Source organism: Lolium rigidum, chromosome 1 (assembly GCF_022539505.1).
Source record: "Lolium rigidum isolate FL_2022 chromosome 1, APGP_CSIRO_Lrig_0.1, whole genome shotgun sequence".
NCBI classification, from domain to species: domain Eukaryota; kingdom Viridiplantae; phylum Streptophyta; class Magnoliopsida; order Poales; family Poaceae; genus Lolium; species Lolium rigidum.
The window spans coordinates 249,788,103-249,798,087 of record NC_061508.1 but is presented as its reverse complement, the minus strand read 5'-3'; the positions used below and the strand labels follow the sequence as shown (position 1 = coordinate 249,798,087).

General features: G+C 41.6%; 1 protein-coding gene across 1 annotated transcript; it reads right to left on the bottom strand.

The window, feature by feature from the left end:
• Positions 1-1,833: 1,833 nt before the first annotated feature.
• On the bottom strand, positions 1,834-5,217 carry LOC124692511 (auxin-responsive protein IAA21-like). The gene is made up of 5 exons (XM_047225903.1): positions 4,799-5,217; positions 3,766-4,007; positions 3,120-3,261; positions 2,481-2,542; positions 1,834-2,177 (listed from the first exon to the last, which is right to left on the bottom strand). The coding sequence occupies exons 1-5, from the start codon at positions 5,050-5,052 to the stop codon at positions 2,140-2,142; spliced, it is 738 nt and encodes a 245-aa protein (XP_047081859.1). The 5' UTR covers positions 5,053-5,217; the 3' UTR covers positions 1,834-2,139.
• Between the last annotated feature and the right edge of the window lie 4,768 nt (positions 5,218-9,985).

Genomic DNA, 9,985 nt, shown 5'->3' with positions numbered 1-9,985 from the left:
AGAGGCAGGCATACTACACGGAGCCACGCAGATGTTGCTCACCATGAATTCAGAAAGATAGATATATAGATGTGGCAGCAACGGCTGATCGATCATGCAGATGTTTCTCCCTGCCATCATACCAGCGAGCTGAGAGACAAGGAGTGCGCCGTGCACGCACACACAAATTTGTTTAGGTTGCTCAACTCGCCAGGTCTAGTATAGCAACAGACATAAAGCGGCTTGCAGTAGACAGGCACAGGCAGCCGATCCAGGACCAGCCAAAAGGCAAAAACGGGAGTGCGATGGCCATAGCTAGGTGGGCAACACCACATGCATCCAGTGCAGTTGTTGATCGAGGAATCAGAACAAATCGAACTCTATCCATCGATCCATCCACACGTCTCCAGTAACCACACCACATCTCGGTAGAGGAGGATATCATTCCCAGCCTAGCTAGATTAGCCTAAAACTGGCTAGCTAGGTCAATGATGCCAAGCTAGGCAAGGTTCTCACACTAATTAACATCTTATTATGGCCTGTTTGATTCAAAGAATTTAAAAGCACATGAATAGAAAAAACGCAGGAACATCATGCCATGGCATGTGAAATTCTAAAAGAATAAAAAAATGTAAAAATTAGTTGCAAAAGGCGTATGGTTGCATCAAAGGAAAAAAACGCGGGAAATTTCTGTAGAGACCGAGCACATGCCATAGTTGTCATAGGCACACAGGAAATTTTCCAAGAGGTCTAACCCCTTGCTAAAGATCTTATAAGATTGTATTTTTATAAAAAAACAAGATACTATGGGATTGCAGTATAAAAAAAGCAACCCATATAAATTTTGGGGATTTCAACCCTTTGAATCAAATGAAGTTTATAGAATAAAATTCATACGGGTAAGAATCCTACACAATTCCTTTTCAAAATCCTTCAAATTAACCATGCTCTAAATTGCAACAGCACACATGCAAGAAGCATGACCAAGAAAAGGCACCGGCACAGGCCAAAAAAAAGCAAAGCCCAGACAGGAGGCATAAGCATCGATTTCCTGTGTCCCAGACTGAATGGACATCCATCCATATATCAAGCAGCACCTTATGGAACCTTGTATTTTATTTTTCGAATGCTGAATGGGACAACAAAGAAGTACTACCTAATATTCCAGTGCACCACATAATCGATCACTTGCCCACTACGAAACCACACAACTGCTAAAATAGCATCATGCATGGCCTCTGATCCAAAGAGTGTGATAAGCATGAGCCAGGTACCATAACAGTGTGCAATCAATTACTAATGCATTAAGAGGACATTGTGCAGCATAAGAGGAAGCCCTGTGATTGTGCAGCAGCCAGCAGGGAAGAAAAAGCCTAAATTCGCGGCAATCTCAAATGCTTTTGTGTTCTGCTCCACCTTCTTGTCTTCATGATGGGATGAAACGTATGATTGCGAGGAAGCCTCTTCCTTACCTTTAGATGGACGACAGTATCATGGCATCAGGAAAAGTAATAACCCGCCCATGGATCCAAGGCCCCCACTAAACCAAAGCACTGATTGAATTTGAAGGCCACTATCTGGAATAGGGTTTTGCAGTGCATATAGAGAACGGAAAAGACCACACGCCAAAAAAGAATCTGGACCGGCTGGCTACTAACTGCTTGCTTGGGTTTTTGAGATGTACTACACTGGTAACTGAAACAGGCAGCTGCAGTTGCCCTTGGGACAGAAAGCGATGAAGATCATGACGGCCTGATGTGATCTCCTAACAACCACAGCCATCAACACTTGACGGTGCACAGCTACCACAGTAACATGACCCTTGGAGCATCCAACAGGGTCACACAAATCATCGCAGATGAAAGCAATGTTCTTATCACTCGCAAAACACACAAGGTTACAAGCAACAACCAGAAATCCTGAGAGAGTTTTGCAGGGCAGAGCACATCAATTTACAACACGAGCTACAACACGCGGTCAAAGTAGCATACGCGAGCTTACACAACTTACACTTCCAATCTAAAATTACTTGTTCAAAACAAACGTAGAAGAAAATAATAAAGAGAATACATAGGTATATAAGCAACCCCTTTCTCACACATAAAGTCCATCACCCTCGTAAGATGCGATCGCAGGGAACATATCGGGCTCGTCGTGTTTCTATTTCTGGTTCTTGATCTTCTCAGTGGCTCTCGGAGCTGAAAAGTGCAATTATTTTTTCACGTTACAAGTTTAAATGAAGAATGAACAATTAGTCATACTGACTCTGGTAAATACAGGAGACAATGATTCCTCGTATACACTATGCCAGAAACACAAATATGCATGTCCCACTGTTAACAGAACAAACCATGCAAATTTATCCTTATGGTACTAGTATATATAGAATAAAGCATGCAGTGGTGCGGAACTACATGCAGTACATTATATGCCAGCCCTCCACAAGAAAACGCATGAACACAGGTAACACTTCCATATTATATACTATTATCAGTACTTACCAAGGCCCACTGCATCTGATCCCTTCATGATCCTCATCCTCCTACAGCTGTCTGTGAACATTCTGCGATACAAAAAAATGAATATTTTTAGCAGTCAGGTGGCTTTTTATGGACAAGATTCCTAGATCAGGTCAATAACTCATTGGGATTTGCAAAATCATGGTGGGCCAGGCATTCTAATCACTAATCAGTAAAATAAACTAAAACACCTGGGCCGGAAGTCAGGAATTCACTTTAACGTCTAACATTCTTCAGATTCTTTTACCACAAAACAGGTACCCTTCCCATTTATTACTATAACGGTAATTCGTACACTGTGAGTAAAATAATTTACCAAACCTTCACAGGAAGGGAGATATTTCGTGTCAGTAACCATTCAAATCAATAATCACATATGAAACACATCAGCAATTCAAGTAGTAAATCAAATGTATTATTGTATTAAAATTTACAGCATAAAGGAGAAAGTTACCCCCATCAAATTAGACAACTTTCCAAAAAATTAAGTCATAAGGGTGTATGCAATGTGGTACATGGAAACTTCAGAAAACCTTGCTAATGCAGATGAAAACCATCAACATTGCTACAGATTCTACATTGAAACTATAACATAATTTAATCGGTATCTGCATTACTCACCGCCATGGAACATCACCGACAAGCATCCAATCTCCATCCTTGTCCTCATAAGTGAGCACAAGTTCAGCCCCGCTCTTAAGATCCATCAGTCGGCAATCAGATAAGCCATCTCTTCCCGATTTACCATTCGATTCACCATGGCCTGCAGGAACCAGGAACACGCAGTATGCAAGTAAAGCTCTCTCAGATAACCTTTTCAGAAGAGTCAAACAAAAACTAGTGCTCATTGGGACATGTTTGCACAAAAGACGTCCAAGCAAGGCTTGTAATGGCATGGATGAAAAGGGTGTTTCCAAGGGTATAGTACAGTCAGCACAAAATATGACTAACAGTTCAGAAAATTTAGACCTTAAAATTAAACAAGCATAATATCTGATCCTTATTTTTCATAAACGGTTAATAGTAGACCTGCAAACCCTAAAATGCCAAAGAATATAATTTTACAAAATGATATTAAGTAAGAACGTGCATACCGCAGAGAGTAGCACTATATATATCTATATGGTAAAGAATGCACTTGTCCAACTAAAATGCATAATTGAACAAACACTTGCCAATATAATACCACAAAACATAAACGAGCTTCTTGTAGCATCCCAAGCCACAACAGAGCCAAAGAAAGGTAAGGGATGAAACGAGAGCTCACCAACAGTAAAGCAGCTGAATTTCTTCTCCAGCTCCAGAGAGAGATCCTTGTAGTTCTTGTACATCTTAAGATCCACCTTCCTGAGATAAGGCGCACCATCCATGCTAACCTTGACATAAAGGCACTCTGGCACTGGCGCCTGCTTTGCCTCGACTTCGTCTTTGCTTCTTGGAGTAGATAGGTTCGTCGCCATAGTGTTCTTCCTGTAACTGCGGATTGGTGGCCATCCTACAACCTGCGCCCTGTTACAGACATTCTAACGATCAAAAATATATCCTTTAAGAATTATGGTTGCATTAGTAGCCACAAAGTACTGAAAATCACAACAACAACTGAATTTTTTTTAAGGGGACAGAAACAGAAACTGAACACCAACAGCAAAGAGATGCCAGATTATTAGCTTGGGAGTAATGAGTGGGTAGAATTATAAATGCTTGAGCAGATGAACAAGGGGAACCAAATCCAACGCACTGACTAAATAACTTACTGCGGCCATTCTGGGAAGTTGGCATCACGCAAGTGGAGACCAGACACACAAAAGTTGCTTCTTGTCCAAAGCACAAACAAGGGCGCGCGCAACAACAAAAAAGCTTCTCCAGCTTTTTTTCAGAGCAGAGACAAGTTTTTTTTACCTGAATTTCACCGATGCCACTATGTGCTAAAACTTAGAGGCGACTAATTGTAATTAGGATGAAACCGTTCGTAAAAAAGTTATCAAGTACTAAATCATTAGCCAATTCTATTTCAATTCAGAGAACAGCTAATGCACACTGAAGCATTTCAAACAGAAAAACTTCTCAAAATTAGATTCAGCTGAATTATTAGTAATAAAAATAATGTGTGCATCAATTGATGCAGAGGCCGGAATTATGCCTCCCTTATATATCGACAGAAAAATCAGCTAAATTATTAAAATCCTAACAAAGAAACCCCAAAGACTGCTCACAACAAAATTCTACAACAAATATCAAGAATCTACTCAAATAAGTAGCAAGCAAAGGGAAATAAAAAGAACCGGTGCTAGTCCACCTACTTTGCGGCCGGCGCCTGCGCCTTCTTCTTCTCGTCGTCCTCCTCCTCCGCCACTGCCTTGCCTCCCGCTGCGCCGGCGAACCCACGTTTCGCCCCGCCCTTGGACAGAAGCTCGAGCGTCAAAGGCGACCCCGCTGTCGCTCCATCGCCATCCGGTGCAGCATCCTCCGTCCCCGGAAGCCCCAGGCGCAACTCCGTGGCTGCCGCCGCCGCCGGCGACAGCCCGATGTAGTCTCGCTCCTGTGGCGGCGCCATGCGTAGCACAATTAGGCGGGCATTACTGGACCAAGTGGTGGAAGATCTTGGCTTCTGATAGGTCTGTTGAGACGGGGAGAGGTGGGTTTGAGGTTTCTTGGCTCTGTGCGGGACGGCTCGTGTTGCTTGCTGCTGCGCTTGTGGGTTGTGCGAGTGGGGAAGAGAAAGAGGAGTTGAAGGAGGAAATGGGGTTTAATGGCGCGTGTTTGCGAGGAGGTCCTTTGCTTTCTTTTGTATTGCACGGACATATATGGTACGGTCTTAGTTTATGCTTTTGTTTTGTCTTTTGCAATTTTTAGGTGACTTTGTCTTTTCTTTTGGTAGGTGCGTCAGTGCAAGAATCAAGAATCTGATGCCAATTATTTTTAGAGCTATGTTACGGTGATTGGCATGTACTACAGAGTACTACCCAGTACTACTGGTCGAATTAATTCTGTCCATCCGATTTAGCTAGTTAATTAAAGTAATCTGGAATATCGTGGTAACTTCCTAGTCTAACCCAACCGCACGGCCGCGCGCGGGCACGATCTGAGTCCCACGGCGCAATCCTCTGCTCCCTTCTACGCCGCCGCTCGCCGGACGCGCCGCCGCTCGCCGGACGCGCCGCCGCTCGCCAGATTTACTTTGCACTGGTGACTGGCTAAATTTATTCCAATCCATGAGAGCTAAGGCAATGAAAAGAACCAACATTATTTACTGTTCTCGTCCTTCATCAACCAAGCCACCATGGCAACATGCATGCACTCAGAACCCGATGAATGTTAACGCTGTCAGGCTTAGCTTTGTTTCTCTCCATATCTATCAACGAATTGCCAAGAACTGCATCAATATTCATCTGCCTAGCTTTAGCAAACTGGTGGATCCATTCACCTTGGCCAAGCAATCAATCTTATTGTACATGTCCATAACTCCATTTGCAGCTGGGGGTTGAAACCCAAAAAGAATGTTGCAGTGGACCGGCACATGGCAGTAGCACCTGATCATCATGTTCAACACCACCGCATTTCGTCCAACAGCTTCCAGGCCCAGCGTTGGGGTACATGTTCATCAGCAGCGTAGCGGTCGGCGCAAGGGCGGCCTCGAGGAAGATGGTGCGCTGCATGACAGGGAGATGGTCGCCGCCGCGGCGAGAACACCTGCTCAAGCCGGACAAAGGGAATCGACAACGCCGGTGCGCGCCCACGCCGGCCAGAAACCTAGCCGGTAGAGGAACTGAGGAGGAGATGGCCGGTCGGGAATGAGACGAGAGAACAGGCGAAATTACCTATCTACCTTTTTAGCAAACGAATATTTCCAGTACTTTTCAGTAGTTTCCACTACTTATTTTTCAGTACTTTCTAGTACTTCTATTTTTTCCACCGTCGGATTAACTAGCTTGGACGGTCCCTAAAATCCCCAACCATAGTAAAAGTTGTATTATTTTTATTTTTAGGGCCTATTTCTTTTATAGGGCATTCGTAATTCAAAAGATTTGCGGAGGACATTTAAATGACTCGAATTCTTACTAACTATGTGGGTTGTTTGATTCGTATGATTATAGACCGTATGACATTTTTTTAGATTTATTTTCACTATAGTTCATAGAAGATTTTCCTTTCACTCTAATATTTTTGGAAGTAACATCATTTCAATCGTGTAGTATTCATGATGGCATGACACTTTAACCATATGTTTTCTTATTTAGGCCTTTTAGAAAGTCTGCAAATCAAATTAAGAAACTTTGAATTGTAAGGTTATCTCAATAAAATGTGTAGAATTAGGGAGCTAACTCTAGACCATGGTCCATGTTTGTGTGTGATGAAAGAAGCAAGCGAGACATGTCGAATATTGTGATGTATCTACCTCTTGTCACCACCCTATCTCGTTCTCTCTTTTGTTTTTTTAACCGCTATCGTTGTCTTCTCTCCATTCTCTCCATTGCATTTTTCTTTCTTATTTCGTATTCCCTTGCTCTTGTGAAGGAGTCTTTTTTTGCCCCGTTCCCTTATATATACTATAACCATTGATGATTTCTTTTCACTGGTCATTCTCTCGTGTCTATCTTTGTAGTCTCGACTAAGTTTTTACCAAAAATTATAAAATGCAAAATACAAAATCAATATCATTAGATAGATAGTGAAATATATTTTCATATGTTATCTAAAAAATATCACATTTTTCATAGATTTTTCTAAAAGTTTGATCAAATTTTACTTGGTTTGACATATCATAAAAAAAATTAATCCTTAAGCTTTGGGATGGGGGTGGTATCTAGTTTAAACCTATTGTCGGACGATTATGCAAGGGGGTCCTACGTATGTGTAGGGTTGACCTTCGCTAGCACATGGATTTACAACCTTGAGTTCACATTTAAATTTCCTGAAGAAACATATGTTGTTGGATTATGTTGACGTACATAAATCTATTTTATGCTCATTTCCGGATGAAATCTATTTAAGTGAGAGTGACTATTACATTATCCACCTATGGCTATTTATAGGTTAGATGTTCTTGACAAATGACCAAGACTATGTATGCGGAGAGAGAAAGTAGGGATAGAAAAGTAAAACTTAGTCCACTAAGAGATAGTAGTAGATTAGCGAGAGACAGAGCGTCCATACTCCATAGTCCATGGTACATAATCTCCGCTCATCTTTCACCATTTGTTGGCTTCCTTTATAATGGCTCTTTGTTTGGCTAGGTTCATGCGTTGAACTTCAAGCAGCGCAACATAAATTCAGAGCTTTCTTCATTGAACGAAATGCTTGGCCTAATAAAAAAAACTAAGGTAACTAAATCTCATATTGTTTCCAAATGAATGGCATGTTTAAGAATAGCATAGGTCTAAAGGAATTGGCTAAGCACTTACACATTGCTGATAGTATTAGGAAACACGCGTTAGATTTTGTTGCCATTTCTAAGACAGGCAAGCGGGATTACTCAACAAGTATTCTAAATCGCCTATCAGGGGGGGAAGGCTTTTCTTGGGTATCCGCCCACCTCGGGGGCTTTCGGGTGGCCTATTAGTTGGAGTCCGAACTTCGACTATGGAGATTATAGATAATTCTGGATGTGATTTTCATATAAAACTCCACATCCAAAATAAATCTGATAATTTCATATGGAATTTGGTTTATGTCTATGGAGCTGCCCAGGATGTTGGTAAGCCTGCTTTTCTTCGTGAGCTGGTTAATCTAGCAAAAGACAATCAGCATCCTATCATTATTGGAGGGGATGGGTTTATTAGATACCCTCAAGAGAAGAGCAGGGACAGGTTTGACACCCATTGGCCCTTCTTATTAAATGTTACCATTGACAGTTTGGATTTAAGGGAGGTCTCAATGGTTGGGAGATAATTTACCTGGGCAAACAGTCTCCCAGAGCCTACTTACGAGAAACTGGATCGTGTGTTGATGGACTCAGATTGGGAACTCAACTTCCCTCTAGTCTTGGTACGAGCACTACCTTGTATAGAAGCTTTGTCGGATCATGCTCGTATTTTACATACCACCGGGACACCATCTCCACGGCGTAACGTCCATTTAAATTTGAATTTGGATGGCTACAACGGGAGGGTTTCCCGGATGTGACTAGATTTATATTGGACAAACCAGTAGCTGGGAACACCCCAATCCAAAAATGGAATAACAAACTACGTTCTACATGTAGATACCTTGTGGGTGGTCTAGGAACATGATTGGGCAACTCAAATTGGAGAAACTCAGCCTAGAGGTACTCGTTGAGGTACGACCTTTGACAATGCATGAGATTAAACTTAAAAGTCAATATAATGCAACGTTAGTTGGTCTACTACGGGAGGAGGAACTCAAGTGGTACCAAAGATCTAAAGCTCGGTTCGTGTTGGAAGGGAATTCGAATATGAGATACTTTCATAGTGTGGCCAATGGTCGGCCTAGAAAGAAGCTCATTCATTCCCTAGCCCAGGAACAGGGCGTGATTGAAGGTCATGAGTAGCTCAAATCCTATATTACTTTGTATTATAAAGGATTATTTGGCACCCCGAAGAAATCCGATATATCTATGGACGAGTCCAGTATTGATGATATACCCCAAGTGTCCCACAAGAAAACGCGATTCTGACCTCTCCTTATTCTGAGGAGGAGATAAGGAAAGCGGTTTTCCAAATGAAACATAATAAGGCGCCAGACACAAATGGTTTTCTAGCGGAATTTTATCAGACCTTCTGGGACATAATAAAACATGATTTAATCGACCTGTTTAGTGAACTCCATAAGGGGCAGCTTGATCTATTCCGCATCAATTTTGGTGAAATTATTCTTTTATCAAAAGTTACAGATGCGGAATGGATTCAGCAATACAGACCAATTTATCTTCTTAATGTTTTCTTTTAAAAAATTACCAAAGTGGTGACTATTAGACTAAATTAGGTGGTTGATCATGTGGTGCTTCCGTCTCGGACTGCTTTTATATATGCAAGGTAGATACATCTTAGATGGTGTTATCACTTTACATGAAACATTTCATGAGATGCATCGCCAAAAGCTGAATGGATAATACTCAAAATCAACTTTGAAAAGGCCTATGATAAAGTTAAATGGTTCTTTCTTCAACAAACACTTAGGATGAAAGGTTTTTCTGATGAGTGGCGCGCTCTGGCTAATAAAAAAATTTAGATGAAGTTTTGCCATTAAGGTCAATGATGACATTGGTAGATATTTCAAGACAAAATAAGGTTTGAGACAAGGCGATCCCCTATCTCCATTGTTGTTTAGCATTGTGGCCGATATGCTTGCTATTATAATTGAGGATGCTAAAGTTGATGGCCAGATTGAAGGGGTAGTTCCTTATTTGGTTGATGGGGATCTATCCATCCTTCAATATACCGATGACACATTCTTATTTATGGATTATGACTTGAATAAAGCAAGAAATATGAAGTTGATTCTTTCAGCATTCGAGAGCAACTGTTAGG